The sequence below is a fragment of the Sminthopsis crassicaudata genome, chromosome 1 (genome assembly GCF_048593235.1).
Source record: "Sminthopsis crassicaudata isolate SCR6 chromosome 1, ASM4859323v1, whole genome shotgun sequence".
In the NCBI taxonomy this organism is placed as follows: Eukaryota; Metazoa; Chordata; class Mammalia; order Dasyuromorphia; family Dasyuridae; genus Sminthopsis; species Sminthopsis crassicaudata.
In genome coordinates this window covers 464,486,932-464,507,930 of record NC_133617.1, presented here as the reverse complement: position 1 = coordinate 464,507,930, position 20,999 = coordinate 464,486,932, and the positions used below count along the sequence as shown (strand labels likewise).

Sequence of the window (20,999 nt, the reverse complement as noted above, 5' to 3'; positions counted from 1 at the left end):
AAACTCTTAAATGCATGTTTAAGGACTTTACAAACCTACCTTTCCAGATTCATCAGAACTCCTCCATTTACTCAACATACAGGCCAATGAAATTGGCTTCTCTGTTCTCCACATTTAGCATTCTACCATCTCCATACTTTTTGTACTCTGACACCATTTATATTTTGGCTAATTCTTCCAATATTAAAAAACAAAAGAGTCTCCCCTTTTTTAAATGAAATGATTCTTGGTTTTCTCCTCATCATTTCTCTACATGAGATTTCTGATTTTTTTTAAGATAAACTTTTATGTGAGCATAAAATCCCTCAACAAAAGTTACTTAAATTCCAAGGTCATGTCTACTTTATAGGAAAATAAGTTATGACCATTTACTTTAGTATTCAAAGACCCCAAATAAAAAATGTAGGCTTAGAATTATTGAAATACAGGAAGGATCTGATTTTCTTCTGCAAAACTCCTATCTCCAAGAAAATGGGGAATTCCCTCTGTGGATAAGTTCTGGGGAAACAAGTAGGACACATAAAAAAGTTAATTGTCCAGGGTCATGTAGTCAGAAATAGGATTTAAAAGCAGGTCTTTCTGAAGCCAAATTTATATAGGCATGATGCCACACTATCTCTGAGCTCCAAAGTATTATTAGCTATTAATAAACATATGCAGTAATATTTACAAATTAATTTGAGATCCTCAATTCCAAGGTTTTCTTCTTAAGCATAGAGACTGTACCTTATTTACTTGTTATCTAGCTACGTGGCCTGTGGTAGGCATCTAATCCTATTTGCTGACTGACTGACTGAATAAATGAATGGCTTATTTTCCAGCTATTTCAAAAGAAGACAATCTTACCTGGTATGTCTGCTTTTCTGCAGAATCTCTGGGGTTCCTCTTCCATTTCAAACAGGTTTCATTAAATATTGAAACATTAAAGGATCCATCATCATCTGCAACAGTGAAAAGAGAATATTTTTAACAGCCATCATTTTTGCACAAATTGTCAAGGTTAAACCCATGAACACCTTGAGGCAGTGGGACAAGAACTGGGCACAGAAGTCCTGCCTCCAATGACAGGGAAGATCTATAAAACAAACCGCCATCTGTCTCCCTTCCATAGCGTATGTATCTTCTCAGCTTTGACATATAACTCTCTCAAATGTATAATATTGGAGCAGACTGTGTGTCTTCCTCTGCTTCCATTGAACTGGCATTTCTGATAAGTTGGACTTGACCTGCCATAGCCTCTGGTTTGCTTTCTTATATATGAAACCTGCCTTATTTTCTCAGAAGAGTTCTACTCTTGGGCCCTGATGACTACCCTTAATCATCATAACTTATTGGTCTCACTTTCTCCTACAGTCTAGGACTCTCCATTTACTTAGTTAAATTCTGGCTAGAATGGCATATAGGAGGAGAAAAAAATTATCTGCATTATGACCAAGATAAAAATAAGTAACCAATAGTCAAAAGTGTATTTACAAGAATACTTAAAATAGGATAGCTTCAACTCTGTGGAATGATAGAAATTATGACAGATAGTTGGGTGAAGTAGAACACTGAATCTGGAGTCAAGAAGAGCTGAGTTTGAATTCTGCCTGACCCTTCAATTAATTATTCAATAAACATTTATTAAGCACCCATTGTGTCATCAGGGCGTTGTGCTAAATGCTGGCAAATGCCCTGCCCTGAAGAATCTTGCTATCTAATGGGGAAGACAATATGCAAACAAATATATACAAACAACATTAAAGCTACCAACAAAATTAAATAGGAAATAATTAGCCTAAGGAAGGCATTGGAATTAAGAAGGTTTAGGAAAGGCTTGCTGTAGCAGGTGGGATTTTAGTTAGAATTTAAAGGAAGCCAGGGAGGTCCTAGGAGGGAGAATGTTCCAGACATGTCAGACAGCTAGGAGCCAAGTGATTCCATTTCTTGTGTAGAATAGCCAGGAGGCCACTGTTACTGGATCAAAGAGTACATGTCAGAGGATAAGGTAAGAGAAGACTGAAAAAGTGGGAGGAGACTAGATTATAAAGGGTTTGGAATGCCAAACAGAAGATTTTGTATTTGATCCTAGAGGCAATAGGAAGCTATTCGAGTTTATTGAGCTACATGATCAGACCTGCACTTTAGTAGCTGAATGGAGGATGGATTAGAGTAAGGAATGACTTGAAGCAGGCAGACCCACCAGCAGGCTATTGCAGCAAGAGGCTGAGGACTTACATTGGAATGATGACAGTTTCAGAGGAGACAATGAGGTGTATTCTGGAGATGTTGCAAAGGTGAAGTTGACAGGCCTTAGCAATAGCTTGGATATAGAGGGTGGGAGGAAAGGGTCCTTTCCATAATGAGGAGTCTGGAGCCTGAGGGATTGGAGGAAGCCTTGCTTTTTATAATAGTAGGAAAGGTGGAAGGAACAGAGGGTTGGGGAGGGGATGAGTTCTTCCTAAATTTTGTTACCCTAGGCAAGTCACTTAACTTGCCTCAATTTCCTAATCTATAAAACAAAAAGGTAATAAAAATTATAATACCTGCCTTTCAGGATTGTTGCAAAGGTCAATTGAAAATGTATGTTAGGTGATTCACAAACTTTAAAATGCAATATCAAATGTGAATTATTATTGTTGTTATTAAAGGGACAACGGAGAAAGGTTCTTTTCCCAGGCAGGGCATGACTCAGGAACCATTCAGCTGTGCACTATGGAAGTAAATTAAAATGAAGACAAACCTGGATTCACACACAGCATGGAAAAAGTTATTTTATGCTTCCTACTAGTCTTGTACTCCCTTTGAATGCTCCATTTTATTTTCTTGAGTAGGCAGAACATGGTGCCCGAGTGATGAATCAGAGCAAGGCTGCTATGAAAAAAAAATGCTCTGCAGAGCCCAGCAGTCACACAGCTAACGCTAGCACTGAAGCACACTTTATAACAAAAGAACATCATATATTCTTCCCCAGGGAGAAAACACTTAAATATCAGCCATAGACAAAAACAACATATTACCCAACATCCTGTGTGTTTATAAAAAGTTAAGATAGGATTTTGATCTCTCTATTCTATTCCTTCCATTTATTCTGTTTGTGTGTGTGTGTGTGTGTGTGTGTGTGTGTGAGAAAGAGAGACAGAGAGACAGAGACACACACACACACACACACACAGAGAGAGAGAGAGAGAGAGAGAGAGAGAGAATGACAACAATAAGTCATTCTAGAAGCAGACTTGTCTACAGAATTTTAAATATCACTAACGTGGTGTAAGACATTTGATTAGCCAAAAAGCAGTCATCACAAATAAAAGTAAAAGAATAATTTTAAAATAAATAACAAATTACAGAAAGCCCAAATTTTCACCTATGTCCTTACAACTTTACTATTTTAAACAGGGGTTTAAAATGATAAATAAAATATTTTAAATCTATACTCAATAGGGGCAGCTAGGTGGTACCAATGATAGAGCATCAGCTCTGAAGTCAGGAGGACCTGAGTTCAAATCTGGCCTCAGACTCTTAACACTTCCTAGCTGTGTGACCCTGGGCAAGTCATTTAATCCCAATTGCTTCAGCAAAAAAAAATTAATAAAATCTATACTTAAGAATCACCCTTATCTATCCCATCATAACTCATTTATTTGAGACATATGGTCTTTTTAACTTCAAAATTTGGACAATGACCAAAATGTCCTAAGCAAAATTAAAATCTATCTTAACCAAGAAAAGACACTTTACTTTTACATCTATCTACTCAATGCCCTCACTAACTTTTTTATGCTTTTATTCTCTCTAAAGAATTTTCTTCTCTCTTTTATTTTTCATGCTGACTACCTACATTTCTTTTCTGGTTAGTTCATTTATCATGTTTTTCCTGTTTTAAAAGTTGTACTCTTCTGATTGTCCCTGCCTACAACCTTAATCCTTTATAACATTTCCATTTTTCCCCTTCTTGTTTCATAATCCTGTACTACTATCAGTCTCTAGAACTCCAACCTCTCCAAATTAGTGGCTGTAAATATTGTTATCACTGATCTTCCTGAAATATATTTGTGAATCTCTTCTCTCTTCTCATAGCCTGCACTAAACTGTCAGAGTAACAAGACAACCAAAAATCTAATACCTCCAAGCTAACTTCCAGACATTATCCAGACATTAATCTAACAAAGAAAAAAAAATAAAGGTATCATGGTATTTTGGTAGATTTTTGAGAATAAATCCCTCCCCCTCTCCCCCCTCTTAATGACTGAACTCAATTTGTACAACTTACGGAAGTCTAGGGGGAGTACAGAAAGAAGCTCTCTATACTAAAATAATCCTAGCAGTATTATTCATAATAGGAGAAAACCTGGAAATAATCCAATTTCCAATGATTGGGAAAATGGCTGAAACAAATTAGGGTACATGATACTAATGAAATGTCATTATACCAAAAGAAATTACAAATATGATTGTAATGGAGGTGAATCATGGACGTTCCCATGGAGAGATGAAGAACTCTCCAAACACTCTGATAAAATTATACAACATAGGCTATTATTAGCTTTGAAGAAATTGAATAAGTTTATTTGGAAGTTATCCTGGTCTCCTCATTATGGGAAAGACCCTCTTTCTCTCTTCTATCTCCATATGAGTGATGAGATTATAGGGTGAGGACAATTATTTTAAATACAATTTATAGTATACAATACTTAGCTAACTGAAGAGTATCTCTTCTCATTATCTATAAATGCAAACTGACATTTGAAGCTTTGATATTGTGCACTCCTCCAGTTATTCTCTTATGTGTTCTTCCAAAGTGAAGCAAAAAAATACAAGTCATTCCCCAATTGATAAATGATCAAAGGATATGGACAATTTTCAGATAAAGGGATTAAAGTAATTTATAGTCATATAAAAATGATCTAAATCATTATTAATTAAAAAATTGCAAACTAAAACAACTCTGAGCTACCACTTCGCACCTATCAGAATGACTAAGTTGACAAAAAGACAATAACAAATATTAGAAAGAATGTGGAAAAATTGGGAGATGTCCTGTTGGTAGAATTGTGAATTGATCCAATCATTCTAGAGAGCAATTAGGAATTGTGCCTAAAGAGCTATAAACTGTGCGTAAACTTTGATTCAGCAGTGCCATTCTGGAATGCATGCCAAAGAAGGAAAAGGACACACATGTGCAAAAATGTTTGAAGCAGCTCTTTTTGTAGTGTTGAAGAATTGAAAATTAAGTGAATGTTCATCAGTTGGGGAATGACTGAATAAGTTATGGCATTTGAATGTAATGGAATATTATTGTTCTATAAGAAATGATAAGCAGGCTGATTGCCAGAAAAACCTGGCAAAACCTACATGAACTGAGACTAAGTGAAGTGAGCAGAATCAGGAAAACATTGTGCATAGTAAAAGCAAGAGTGTGTGATGATCAACTATGATAGCTCTTCTCAGCAATTTAGTGATCTAAGGCAATTCCAGTAAATTTTAGATAGAAAATGCCATCCACATCCAGAGAGAAAACTATGGAAACTGAATGTGGATCGAAACATACTATTTTTACCTTTTCATTTGTTTGTTTGTTTTTTCTTTCTCATGTTTTTTCCCTTTTGGTCTGATTTTTCTTTCACAACATGACTAATATGGAAATACTTCTAAAATGATTTTACATGTATAATCTCTATCAGATTGCTGGCTGTCTTTGGGAGTGGGAAAGTAAGGGAGAGAGGGAAAAATGTGGAACTCAAAAATCTTACAAAAATGAATGTTCAAAACTATCTTTATATTTAATTGGAAAAATAAAACATTATTGAGGGGAGAAAAAGCAAAATGAAGCAAAAAAGCAAAAACAAAAAAACAAAAAAAACACTTTACTCCATCAGAATCAGCACTGGTAACTTATAGCAGAACATAGTAATAGGAGACATGTGCTTGCATGAAGCTTAAAAGAGGAGTTCAAAGATAACTGCTGCTAAACTTCAATCTCCAGTGTGGGGGTGGGGCACGAGGATAGGAATGAATTTCTTAGGTATTTTTATCTCAGTATTTAGCCTTTGAGGAGAGAGAAGAGATTGCCGGGAAAGCACCAACTTTGATAGTTGTATGATGAATAACTCCAAGTTCCAAAGTTCCTTAGTTTAAGAATTTGAGCACTGGACCAAATTCTTTACTGGAGAAATAAAATTTCTTAATGCATCCTACTTCTAGAATAAGGAATAAGACAACATTCATGGTCCATATATTACATTATACTTAGAGAACAAGACAGCAAGTTACTTTATGTAGTTCCAGTGACAAAGGAATCTGCTTGTTCATTAAGCTTCAAAGCATGTTTAATTTCAGTGGGAGTCTAACTACAGAGGGATACTAGCAGTTCTGCCAGCAAAAATAACAAAAGGTTACCCTAATAGCAACTCTAAGTTCAGTTTTCTTTTGAAGGAGGGGAGTTGATGAGCTATATAAATATTTTATGTTTCTATATTTGTTCAACCTTGAGGTTTTCTGTATTTCTTTTAGCATGAAATAAACTGTCCTATAGCCATAATTACATTGTATTTTGAGTATCTATGTAGGTACCTACCATTGAAACACCCTAGATTTGGCTATATCTAAGTTTATCTTGAAGACTTTCCTGGAATGATCCAGGTAGGGGCAGCAGGCCAAAAGGAAAGATTCTGACCATTGTGGGTCAAGCTCCCAGGATGAAGATCAGTCCATATGAGCCTAAAGATAAGTTTCCTTTCTCTAGCCCTCAGTTTCCTCATCTGTAAAATAAAGAAATTAGACCAGATGGCTTTTCAATCTCTAAGTTTAGGATTTTAAAGTATTACCCTGGGAATAGTCCTAAGGAGTTGGAATGGTTTCTTGTAGTAAAGTTCATGAGGCCCTACCAGTGCACTTTCCCACCATGATTAATTAGATTTTGCAAAGCAAAGCCATTTATTATGATATTAATAGTTGAAACAAAACATCCCTCCAAAAGACTGTGACAGAATCTCTCCCTAAAACATTTGATTATGGAAAAAGTGCTTGGAGAGCATGGGTGGCAAAGAGATAACCAGATTCTGGTTATTCCAAGTCGTTCCTCTCCTTTGTGTTATACTTACTAACAAAGTCTCATACTCACTAACAAAGTCTCCCTTAAGTCTGGTGTACAATTTCTATTGGACTCATCAGAGAACCTTGAATTTGTTTTTTTCATCATAGACAGTCTGTTCCTACCTCCCAATACAGACACTGCTGCCAGAATCTGCTGTCTCAAGGACACTGCTAAGATGTAAATAAAAAACTACAAACACACCAATCCTCCAAATTTCACAAGGTTTTCCTCTAATCAAAAGAGAACAAGGACAAAGCTTTGGCAGAGACACTTTCTTTCTCTCCACCTCTAAAGGATGGTGGGAATGACTGCTACTACTAAACTGATAGATGATTAAATCCCTGGGTTCTGAACAGGCTCATTATTTTACAGATAACACAAAGGCCAGGACCAAGTTTTCTCAACCACTACAAATCCTCTTCTTGTGTAATAACACTCCAAGTTAACCAATGACTTTCAAAGATACCTCAAGTGACCAAGAGCTTTTTCTATAATTAATCTGTAGATTATGAGTAATTGATTCAATAAATATCTTCTCACATGATAAATTTATCAGGACCCAGACACTTTCAATTCCTTTAAGGGGAGGGAGGCGATCTGATTGAGTCCATTCAAATTCCCCTACTTCCTACATGTGCAAGCATACATGTTCCACCACACACACACACATACACCTGAATTTAAATGTTTATTAATGATTCCAGCTCTAAATTTGTGATAATCTGAAAGGGAGAAAAGAAAGATAGGGAGAAAGAAGGCTTTCGTTGTTCAATTATTTTTCCATTGTATCTGACTCTTTGTGACCCCATTTGGGGTTTTCTTGGCAAAGATTCTGGAACTTCTACAGCTCATTTTATAGGAGAGAAAACTAAGGCAAATGGAGTTAAGTGACTTGCCCAGGGTCATCCAATTAATAAGTGTCTGAGGCCAAATTTGAACTCAGAAAGATGAGTCTTCCTGACCGTAGGCCTGGCACTCTATCCACTTTGCCACCTAGTTGCCCAGTGCCACCTGCTTAGAAGAGTTTAATTCAAAGACTAGATTCTTCTACCTGGCTTCTGAAGACAATTATGGTCTGGTTTTTGTGCTATAAAATTCTTGTTGTAGTTTGTCCTTTGTTTTTGAAGAGGATCCATGATATCATAGGGTACCTGAACTGGATCTAAATGAGGCAGAATTGAACAAAATTGTTAGCCTTTTTCACTTTTCCAGAGTCATTGAAATCCAGTGACAAGAACAACTATTGCTGGTCTGGGATGTAATGGATAACTGGTGTCTTTTGAAGTCTGACCAAGCTTAAGTGCTTTAAAGTCTAAGATTGTGGACAGTTCCTGCTTCAGCCACCTTCATGACCACTAGAGCTCAGGACTTGGCACATAGCAAATGTACAATAAATGTTTGTTTAATTGAATTAAATATAATACAAATATATATCTACCCTCAAAAAAAAGATAACTTGACATCAATATATGAGATGTTCATCATGAGGATAAGCAATCAACAATATATGACAAATGAGGAATTTCAAAGGAGATCCAGAGTTAATGATGTCACCAGGGATATGTCAGGATTAAAATGAGTGTAGAATAATATGACAGCTGAGATACTCCACTTGTATCCTGATGATGTCAGGATATTTATAGAAATGGCCTCTAGTAAGATGACAGATTCTCTATAGAAGCACATAGTCAACAGTCACCTGGAAGGGCAGGCAAAGATGCACTGCAATTAGCTTCATTGGAAGGATTGTATAAATTGATGAGATTATATATTCATCTGAGTATCCAAATATCAGTAAAGTACTATGTAATACAATCAGTTTGGGCTTAATTTTACTTTTAGTATAAAAGGTAAGTTTCACATGGGACTGGGAAGAATATATAGTGTTTTCTGTTGTTGTTTTGTGGTGAGGTTTTTTCTGTTGTTGTTGTTGGGGTTAAATGACTCGCCCAGGGTCACACAGCTAAGAAGTATTAAGTGTCTGAGACCAGATTTGAACTCAGGTCCTCCTGACTTCAGGGCTGGTGAGAATATATAGTTCTAATAGAAAACATGAGGGGAAAAATGTATTTGGCCATTTTACATGTCAGTTTAGAATGTGACTCTAATTTGTGGGCAAAAGGCAACAATCTTATTATGGCTAAGGAAATGAATTATCTTTTTACAAGGAAATGTAAAAGAAATGAACAGTTTCTGTGAGCAAAGAAAAAAGACAGATCCTGTTTTCAAGCAGTTCACAGTCTAATGAAGGAGAAAACATGCAAACAATTATATACAAACTAGATATATACAGGATAAATTGGAAAAAATTAGCAGAGGGAATGCACCAAATTTAAAAGGAATTGGGAAAAAAGATTTTTGAAGAATTTTAAGCTGGGACTTGAAGGAAGTCAAAGAAACTGAGAAATAGAAATGAGAAGAGAGAGCTTAAATGGTTTACTGGTATAGGTGAGATCCTATTTCCCTGAAATCAAAATTATAAAAGGTTTCTGCTGCATCTTTACTGAGCTCCCAAAAGTCTATGTGTTGAATAAGGTTTACCCATTTCATCTGGATCTCACCTTCATTTTCATTTTTCATCTACTCACCTACATTCCAGGGCAGTCTCCTACTTATTGATATATTCTGAAACTGGGTCAGCTAACCCACTCCTGACTCTCTAGGAACTTCCCTACATTACCTCTACTTTCACAGAGAGGAGTAAGCTATGATTTAAGGATTATACATGAACATAACTTCGCTACCACCTACCAGCTGTTTGAATCCTGACAGTTACAGGCATAGATAGCCTAGGAAAGGTAATCCTAATGGTCACAGTATAGTTGGTACCCTGATCCAGATGTAGGCAGACCTCAGGCTCCTGACTGCTTGTGGTGAAGTTCAACAAGTCCTCATGGACAAATTCTGTCTGATCTCGTTGCTGTCCTTGAACATGTATCTGTAATGAAAGAAAAGTTGTTTTCAGTCAGCTAGATGAAAAAAGATCATAGAAACTCCATTTTTCTTGAACTCTAACTTCTGTACTCCCCACCTCATCCCCCAAAACTTCATTCCACACCAAACTACTTTGCTGAAGGTGATAAGTCACAAATGAATTGGCTACCAGGTATCTAAATATCTAAAAATTGGATCCTAGAAGTCTAATAGAGCCATTTCTATATAGCTAACCCTCTTCTTCCAAACAAAAGATAGCTTATAGTAAAGACCTTTGTTATCATTCTGAAATGATCTACCAGCAGGTAAAAAGCAGGCTATTCTAACCTCTACCTCTCATTTAGTCATATGATCTCAGAAATAAATACTAATGAAAATACCAAAATGCAAGCAAATAAATCTCTTCTTTTAACTGTATATATCTGAAGAAAAGTAGAACAAAAATAATGTGGTTGGTCAGTTGTTTTTCAATTGCATTCTTCTCTTAATGATGCCATTTGGGTTTTTTGTTCTTGTTTTTGTTTTATTTTGTTTTGACAAAGATACTACAGTGGTTTGGCATTTCCTTCTGCAGCTCATTTTACAGAAGAGAAACTGAGGCAAACAGGGTTAAGTCACTTACCCAAAGCCAAACAGCTAGTAAGTGTTTCAGACCAGATCTGAACTTATGAAGATGAGTCTTCCTGACTCCAAACCCAGCATTCTATCCAATGTAGCTACCTAGCGGTCCAGCAAATATAGTACTCATTTTTAAACAGTTAAAATAACATGAAATGAACAACAGTTTTTAAAAATCAGTAACAAACACAAAAGTACAGTTTTAAAATTAAAGCTGTTGTTTTAAATATATATATATATATATATATATATATATATATATGTATATATATATATATACATATATATATATATACATATATATATATATGTATATATATATATTTGTAATGGAGACCTGACATGGTTTCTCATTCCTGAAGTTGGGGAAGGCTAAGGCTATTTCATCACTTGAGCTTGAGTGTTGAACTGAAATATGGTTAAAGTCAATAAAATATCTGCATTAAGTGCAGCACAGACATAGTCAACTCAATCCCCTCATCCCCTACCCTGTCAAGAGCATGGAATCATCAAGTTGCCAAAGGAGGAGAAAACCAACAGGGTTTTAGAAATGCTGCAGGTCAAAGCTTCTGAGCTGATTCATATTGGGATTGGGCTGCTGTACTTCCAGCTTGACACAGACAGGGAAACCCAGTCTCAAAATAAATAAATGAATCAATCAAAAGATAAATGAGTGAATAAACATTTTAATATTTTAATAGTATTTAACTTTAATAATATTGAAATAAAAATTTCTATACAAACTGACACATGAATTTCCTATGCTAATGATTCATTTTTAACAGGAGCCCTTTCCTCTTTATCATTTCACAGGATCATAGATTTAGAGCAAAAATCATCATCAAACATATGTAAATACATGGTTAGGGTTAGGTGTTGGAGGGAGGCACATTCAATTGAGTAAATCAATCAAATAACTTCCATGGACACTAAAGTAATTGACAAGCTGCTGAGCTTTGATACATTTATCAGGTAAACACACCTCTCTATTGGACCAACAACTCATAGGCGTTAGACTAAATGTGGGAAAATATGTCCTTGATGCAGAGATGTTCTTGAAAGCCTTACCCCATTCCCTTTTATTATGTATCTACTTGTTATTCAGTAATTTTTCCAGTCATCCAGTCTTCATGACCCAACTTGAAGTTTTCTTTGGCAAAGATGCTGGAGTAGTTTTACCATTTTCTTCTCTGGTTCATTTTAGAGACAAGGAAACTCAAGTAAACAGGGTTAAGTGTCTCACCCAGGTTCACACAGCTAATATGTGTCTCAGATTTGATTCGAATTCAGATCTTCCTGACTCCAAGCCTTGTGCTGTATCCACTGCACCACCTCCTTGCCTATGTATTTACTTATCTTTGTGCATGTTTCTCTCCGTAGAATAGGAACTTTGTGAGGGAAAGAACTGTTTTGGTTTTGCATTTACAGTACCTAACACATAGGAGGCATTTAACAACTGCTAAATTGATAGGGATAGGAATTGGACCTGCTAATTCATTAGTACTCAAGGTGAGAAAACTCATCAGCAACTTCTCCAAAAAATGTTTAGCCCTAGTAGAGAATTATCTAGAACATTTAGGAATTAAAGTGACAAGACAATCAGCCTCTAGGATTAGACTAAAATGAATTGAAATGGTTCTAGGATTGGACAGCAAGTGGATTAGGAAACTCCCAAAAGAACAGGATCCTAATAAATATGGTCCTAATCATTGTTACACTTAATTAAGCCTGTAATTAAATTTTGACTCCAATATGCCCTCTTTTCTACCAGGAAGAAAAACCAATTGTTTCCCTTACCAGATATGCCATCTTCAAGTCTTCTCTTCCTGGAGTCACTCTCCATTTCACACAGGTATCATTAAACACAAACACATTGGTAATTGATGTCTTTTTTTCTGGATTTAAAAAAAATAATAATGCACTATTATTAATGTAGCCTTGAAAAATCCTAATATGGGGCAGCTGTATAACCCTGAAGCAAATTCAGATGTAACCTCAAGACATTTAACACTAACTAGCTGATGCTGGGCAATACACTTAATCTCCATTGCCTTTAAAAAAAAAAAAAAAAAAAAAAAAAAAAAAAAAAAAAAAAAAAAAAAGGAAAGAAAGAAAAAGAAAAGAAAAATCCTAACAGAGATGGATGAGAGAATGATCTCATTTATTTGCTAATGATCATTGTTAATAATTTGATATCAACACAAACTAACCCAACAACAACTTGAATGCTCATACATAATTCATGAAAGCTGGGTAATCACTAAGATAGAGAATAGTTTCCCCACTTCACCCCACCCCCTTGAGATGAGGAATATCAGCCTGTGATTAATCTGACAGCCCACTGGGGGCCACTGTGGTTCCAATTAGCCTGAAGCTAAAAGGGAGTTTAGATTGGGCTCCATGATGAATCAGCAATCCCAAGAAGTATTTCATCCTTTTCTCTACTCATGCTAATCAAGTAAAGGGGCACCAAGGTATTAGAGATTAATTCCAAGGTCAGTGATAATTCTAAGAAAGGCAGAGATAGACCCTGTAGGTTTGAGTAGTTTGTTCCAGCTCAGTGAGGAGCTCATTGATTTCTCTGGATTTTCATGTTTGTTTTTAAAGGGAATCTCATGTCAAACAACATTATACCAATATGCAAACTATTCCCTGCTATCACAAGAGGCCTCTCTGAAAACTAAGTTGGTCTCCTATGGCCTAAGTTAAAGCAGTATTTATAAAACATCAGTTCCCTCTCAGGGAGTAAACTTTAAATGTAATTTACAATTTCTTTAAAAATTAGTGAAAAACACTGAAAGAAGTCCTCATTCTATTAAGGAGCAATATTCCAAGTGATGCTTTCCCCCCCCCCCCCATCAGGTAAGGAGAGGACAGATCTCTAAGTCACAGGTTCTTATCCTGGAGTATGTAAATTTTAAATGTATGTGTGTTTATGTACATGTATGTGTTTACATATATATGTATACATACCCAGATATATACATATATATTGATTACTATATTCCAATATAATTGATTTCTTTTATAGTCCTTTGTTTTTTTATTGTATGCATTTAAAAACAGGTTTTTCAGAAGGGATCCATAGGGCTTTACCAGATTGCTTAAAGTGTCCACATGACACACACACACACAAGAGGTTAATAACTCCTAATCTAAAATAAGGTTAAAAAAAAAAAAAACCAACCACATTCCCTGATTATTTTTTATTGCCTCAAGCAAATTTCTTTTCAAGACTTACACCCAAGAGGCCTATTCTGAGATAAGTCCAATATTTTCATAGATCAACTTAGTTAATCTTGTGCTCACTAATTGAACTCAAATCTATTCAACTATCTTAATGTGAGAATGTACTAAACAAGGACTACTTTGAGGCCCATATTCACAGTACCATCTAATAATTGATTACAACACCAGTATCACTGTTTTTCTAAGATACTTCTCCATTAGCTTCCCATTCCCCACTGAGACCAGGGTATTTTATATAGAACTGCTCTTTGCTCTCCCCTACACTCTGTACATTGTATTATATTTATCAGTTTCCATTTGCTTTCCCATCCTGGGTTTCCCCAGAGAATATAAGTTCTCTGGAATTTTTTCCTTTGTATACCAGTACTTAGCACAATCTCTTAGTAAATCAGAAGCATTAATTAAATAAGGCACAGTGGGCAGAGTCCAAGATTTAAAGTCAAGAAGGCCTGAATTCAAATGATGCTTTTGATACTTACCAGCTGTATATCCCCAGGAACTAAATCCCTTTGTCTCCGTTTTCTTTATTTGTAAAATGAATATTCTATAATTATAACACTTACAAATTTGTAAGGTTCAAATTAAATAGTCAATACATATATAACATATATATGTTAGCTATTATTCTTATAAATATTTATTGAATTGATCAATTATATCTAAGATCTCTTTCAAATTTTAACATCAAATGAATATACCACAGGTGTCCAGAAATAGCAGCTTATGTCTCTGGGGCTCTGAGTCTCTCTGATCATTCACATATAACTCTGTTGCCTCACTGACCATTCCAGAGAACAAAAACATTCCAAACCAAACCACTTCCCTTTTGATGAACCACTGAAAAGAAAAGCCCCAGTATGTTGATTTACACAGGGAGGACATGAATCTTCTGCTAGAGGCCCCTCTCCTGAGTAAAGAAGCCAAAGAAATAAGTGAAACAAACATAAAAGATGTTCTCTTTGTCTCTCTCTCTCTCTCTCTCTCTCTCTCTCTCTCTCTCTCTCTCTCTCTCTCTCTCTCTCTCTCTCTCTCTCTCTCTCTCTCTCTCTCTCTCTCTGTATCTTTGTCTCTTTCTGTCTCTGTTTCTCTTTGTCTCTCTCTCTAATTCTGTCTCTCTGTTTCTGTCTGTCTCTGTCTCTGTGACTTTGTCTCTGTCTCTGTCTGTCTGTCTCTCTTTTTCTCTCCCTCTGTGTATATGTCTGTCTCTCTGTCTCTGTCTCTATCTCTAACTCTCCATTCTTCCTTTTAGTTTTCCACTAATGACAGCTGCAAATGAACAAATACCACCTGCTCCCATCTGGTGTTGCAAGCTCTATGTAAGTGGGACCAGAATGTTAGAAAAGATTAGTGTCAAGCATTTCAAAGACCCTTTTTTTGGCTCAAACTCAGTCTCAGAGGGAAGAGTAAGAATTACTTTCTTAGAAATCTCTCGGTGCCAAATGAAACATGCTTGCTTCTTTGTGACTATCGAGTACAGGCACAAGCAGAAGGGATGCTCAAAGTTCCAAATTCGGGTGAGGCTAGGCCCCACTGAGCAGAAAATCCTGTTGGCCCAGCTATGCATTGTTCTGTTCCTACTCTGACTAAAAGACATCCTTTCCCCCAGAAAGACTGTTTTCATTTACTGACCTGTGATTTGTATGCCCACTTCAAACTTATTGCTATAAAGGTCCTAGACCTGATTTTTTTTAAAATCTCTTTATTGACTGGTACTTACTCTCATTCTCTCCTTTTAGTATCATGCATGACAGATGAGGGCTCACTTTGACCATGACCCTCACCTCCATACATTAATCTCAAAGAAATTTGGTAACCTCCTAAACATAGAATCTGGTAGGTTTGGAATGTTACCATATAAAGAGTAACATAATTGATTTTTCTAAGCAAGTGCACTAGACCTCATCTATCTAAATGAAGACTTTCTTTCAAAGTAGTCCCCATGAGATAATTATGCACTTGTTCTAATGGTCAATTGGTAGCTAAATGGTGAAGTGCATAGAACCCTGGTCCTGGAGTCAGGAAAACATGAGTTCAAATCTGACTTTAGACATTTAATGCCCATGTGATCCTGACTACAATCTTTTATTCTCTATTTGCTTCAATTTTCTTATCTGTAAGATGAGGATAATAATACCTGGGGTATTATTATCAAATGAGATCATTAAATAAGATAATTATAAAGCACTTATCACAGTGTCTGGGGCATAGTAAGTGCTATATAGATGTAGCGCTTTTTTTTTTCCAGTATTTAAATGCGAGTTATTATCTGTAAAATGGGGATAATAGCACTTATCTCCAAAAGTTGTGGGGATCGAATGAGATAATATTCATAAAGCACTTATATTACCTTATATATAATATTCATAAAGCATAATAACACTTAATATTTGTAAAGCACAATAATTGGTACATAGTAAGCACTAATATGAAATTCTAATTACTTAATTCTGTTTTATATTTATCTGGAGAGACCCATGCTTTTACCTAATGTCAGTGGTAGAAAAAAATCTCTATTTTTTTCAGGATAGATACGATTTTTGGAAATAACCTAAAATCATTCTGGAACAAATAACATAAATGCTAAAATTGAGAAATCCCATTAGAGGCAGGGATGTGCTGGTAAATATTTAACAACCAATTCCCCAAGCCAAAAAAAAAAATTTGTACACCTGACACACTTTTAAATTTAATTCACATCAACATTTTCTCCATTACTTTCTTAAGTCTAGACAATCAATAAAGCAATAAATCAAGCTCTGATTTGTAACATTTGTTCCTTTGCCAACACTGAGCAAATTTGGATTAGCTCGTTTGATTTTGAAACAAAAATAAAGTCTGAGCAAAGAATTGGAAACAAAGTAATGAGAACAGCTAAACGAATTTCAATGTAAAGGCATATTAGTATGCTATAAGAAATTATGAATGTGATATACACAATAAATCTTGGAATGAGCACAAAAAATAGACACATTATAACAATGTAAATTAAACACGCACACATTCACACAAGTGGTGAATGGTGCAAAATTATAAAGAAAAAACATGTCTCAAAAGCAAAGATATAAGAAGTTACTCCCATTCTACCCATTTGCAGAAGAAGAGGTCCATGAGTATATTAGCTATGTTACCCATATTTTCAGACTTTTTTGATGTATTGTTCAGTTATACTAATTTTTTTCATCTTTTTCTTTATTTTTAAAAATATTCTTTGTCATATAGGATGGCAGCCTGGGAGGGAAAAAAAAGATATAGTGATACCAGAAGAAATTATAATGATATTTTTAAAATGGCATCAACAAAAATTTATTTAAAGAAACAGTCTGATTATTAAGTAACAAAACTAATTTTCTTGAATAGCTCATAATCTGGTTCTTCATTTTTTTCTTTTTAATTTGTGTTTAATCATCTGGAAGTTTATTAAGCAAAGATACTGGAGTGGTTTGCCATTTCCTTCTCCAGCTCACTTTACAGATGAAGAAACTGAAGCAGAAACTGAATCAAACAGTTTATTTGTTTTTACCTAAGGTCATACAGTATCTGAAGCCAGATTTGAACTCAGGAAGATGAGGCTTGCTTGATTGCCTGGTGCCCTATCCAATGTAGCACCTAATTAATCAATTTGACTTGTAAACCAATTCATAAAAGGCACTCCAAAAAAAAAAAAAAAAAGTCTGAGCAATATCAGCGTCATATCCTTCCAAGGTAACTATTTTGATGAACAATGTTCATCTAGATAGAAAAATTGTAGTATATTTGTTACAAAATCAATTTTGTTATTTTATAGTCTGATACCATAGGACAGGCTGTGCAAGTTTTCATATGCATGGAAACATACATGCAATGCATATATTTATGTAATTGTATCCATTTATATGGGAGAGAAAGAGAAAGGTTAATAAAAACTCAGAAGCATTTTTCTTTCTCCTCCTCCTTCTCCTCCTCCTCCTCTTCATTCTCCTCCTTCTCCTTCTTCTTCTCATTGTCTTCCTCCTCCTCCTCCTTCTCTTTCTCCCTCTTTTTCTCTCTCTCCCTCCCCCTTCCCTCCTTCCTTCCTCCCTCTTCCCTCTCTCTCTTCTTTCCTTCCCTCCTCCCTCCCTTTTTTTCTTCCTTCCTTCCTTTTTTTTTCTTCCTTTCTTCCTCCCTCCCTCCCTCCCTTCTTTCCCTTCTCTTCCCTTCCCTTCCCTTTCTTTCCTTTCCTTCATTCCCTTTCCTCCTTCCTTCCTTCCTTTCTTTTTCCTCTTTTCTCCCTTCCTTCCACAACAAGGCATCTATAATCAGGGCTCAGGACAAATATTACTGCTGTTAGGGTACAAGGGAAAATTTTATGGTTAAATGATTGCTGTTCTAGCAAAGATGTCATCCTGAAGGGAGCTGCACAGGGTAATCATCAATCTTATAATTATTAACTAAAGTCATAAACATCAAGAACCAAATTAGTCCAATTGGATAAAAGCCAGGCACAGTCTTATCAAAAGAGAATCGAGCCTCTTTGATCTGGATGTACTGTATACTGGCTCACCAAGCACGAAGTCTCCACCTGGTTTTCCAGACAACTGATGTTACCAATTTCCAGGTGTCTGGAGTTTCCAGCTTCAAACTGGTCTTTAAACCACCACCACTATTCCCTGACTTCCCTTCCCCCACCAAAAAAACAAAACAAAACAAAACACTGGACATGTTAGCTCTTGACTGGAGTTTGAGCCCCAGACAAGGCAAGGATCTTCATTACTGAATCAATGAAAAAGGGTCTGAGTGACATCCACTAAGTAACTAGATACATCTCAAGTCAGTAGAGATAAATAATTCAACTTAGTCTGACACTAAAAAATAAAATGTAAAGAGAAAGAGAAAGATGAGTGGAATAGGGGGTCAAGAAAAGGGTAAAAAGTAGAAGGAAGGAATAAAAAAATAGAAAGAAAAAGGGGAAGAAGGAAAATGTAAACAATAAAAGCACACATGTGAATAGCTTAGAACAGTTTTTGAAAAATGAAATTTGAAAATGAAGCAGTACTTAGGATAAAGAGAAGGAATAAAAGAGAAAAGAGGAAGGAAGGGATAAGGATGAGCTCAAAGAAAGAGCCATGAAAATTAATCTGACCACATGTTCAGAAACCACTCACATCCAGAGAAAATCTGCATTATACCAAGAGGAGGGAAAGGTTTTGAGCCTGTCAATTAAATTTTGAGTTCCAATCTCCTCCTTGGTAAAATGGGGTGTGATCCTAATAATCTAGTCACATTATCATACTTGTAGTTTGAATTACAAGTTTATACTACATATGATTTATGAATATGCATAAGATCTTATTTGACTATGAACTATATGGGTGTTGTCGTGAGGATAGTACTTTGTAAATTGTAAGTCAAAAGTATACCTTTTATTATTATTCTCAATAATGGACTTGGCTAAATTTCAATTTAACTGTGAATCCTGTCTGCTTCCTTAAGGCTCTTCTCAAGAACTATCACTGCAGCCTGTGGAGTGGCTATTTCCTCTTTCTTTCAGTGAAACATCTTACATTAATCCATGAAAATTATTGCAGGCACAAATTTTGTTCAAGATAGCCAAGCTGATAGGGATAATTATAATTAGCAGTTATATAACATGTTTGTTCTTCAAAGTGCTTTCTAAGCATCAGTTAATTAATATGCTACTATCTCCCATGTGAATCCCCTTGTTTTATATAAAGCATGACTAATGTTTGATTCCCAGTGAATTCTGAGAGCACTTAGATGGGCTCAAGCTCTGGAGTGGGAATCAGGAGACCCTTTCTACCTCTGGCCTTGATTTATGATATGATCCTGATATAGAAGAAATGAGGGAGGTTTCAACTACATTCCTAACCTTTTGAAATCAGTGCCATACTCCCTCACAAACTAGCCCTTGATATAGCAGCCCAAATAGGCTGTAGAGACAGCTGGTCTGATCTTCTGTGGCCATATGTCCTTCACAAGTTACTTTTTCTCAGTCTCTCCAACTATGAATATTTGTCCTCTGCTCATCTCACATCCTTCACTAGGCTGTTGTGAGGATAATGAAATATGAGATTTACATTACTTCTCTACAGAATGACTCAGGCAGAACCTGTATATTTCATGAGTTATACTATATGTATTAGAGAATATGGTTTAGGGACAAAATAATGAGTTCTTTTTTGAGATTCAGTTTGAGACATCTATAGAACATCCAAAGGCAGTTGGTAGTGTATAAATGAAACTGAGAACCCAGGACTGGATATCCACACAGACATAGATATATATGTGTGTATGTGTATGAATGTATATGTGGATCTGGCTGTGGAGGGAGGAGAAGAAGAGGGGGAGAGAGACAGACAGACAGAGACAGAGAATGAGAATATTTGAACTTGTGCAAGCTAAGTGAGATAGCATAAAAAAAAAAGAGAGAGAAAGAAGAAGGTTCAGGAAAAAGCCTTACCATAATTAGTGGAAGTGACATAGATGAACAGGAAAAGGAGCCTGAAAAGGAGCAGAGAGATAAGAGGAAAACCTGAAAAAATCAAGGTCTTGACAGCTTAAAGGAGAGAGTTTTGGGGAAGAAGGGGTAATTAATAATGCCAAATGCTAAAGAGAGGACACAGTCTATACCTGTGCAACGTAAGGTGTTTTTCTTCCAGATACCTTCTGCTGTGCAAAGTGAGGTAAGGTTCCCTCCAGTGCTCTCAAAGCCATCTACACAAGTATAGTAGACTATACTTCCTAGATTAGAGCTGTAGTTCCCCACAAGGATAGCATGTTGGATCACTGGTGGGATGCCACACTTTATCTCTGCAATATAAATAATACACATATATTTTCATATTTAGATATAAGTATAAACATATGCATACATATATAAATACATTTATCTATCTATATATGAAAAGAGAAAATGAATAAAAGGAAAACAAAAAAGGACCCTTTTTCATTGTTAATTTTTTTCATTGTTTCCCAATTACATGTAAAAAATGCTTTAAAATCATTTGTAAAATTTTTGAGCTCCTCACTCTCACCCTTTCTCCCAACTTGAGAAAGCTAGAAATTTTATATCAATTATACATGTGAAGTCATGCAAAACATATTTTCACATAAGCCATGTTGCAAGTGAAGACAATAAAAATAGAGT

The 20,999-nt window shown here is 35.7% G+C and overlaps 1 protein-coding gene across 2 annotated transcripts in view; it reads right to left on the bottom strand.

Annotated features, from left to right (window-relative positions):
* The window catches only part of SUSD1 (sushi domain containing 1), a 292,834-nt gene that overhangs the window by 143,756 nt on the left and 128,079 nt on the right, over window positions 1–20,999 (bottom strand). For both annotated transcript variants that reach the window (XM_074280878.1, XM_074280879.1), the window contains exons 6-9: window positions 20,483–20,662; window positions 12,425–12,522; window positions 9,827–10,013; window positions 847–941 (exon numbers count right to left, since the gene is read on the bottom strand). In XM_074280878.1, the coding sequence (XP_074136979.1) occupies window positions 847–941; window positions 9,827–10,013; window positions 12,425–12,522; window positions 20,483–20,662 (560 nt within the window). The remainder of the gene's footprint in view (window positions 1–846; window positions 942–9,826; window positions 10,014–12,424; window positions 12,523–20,482; window positions 20,663–20,999) is intronic.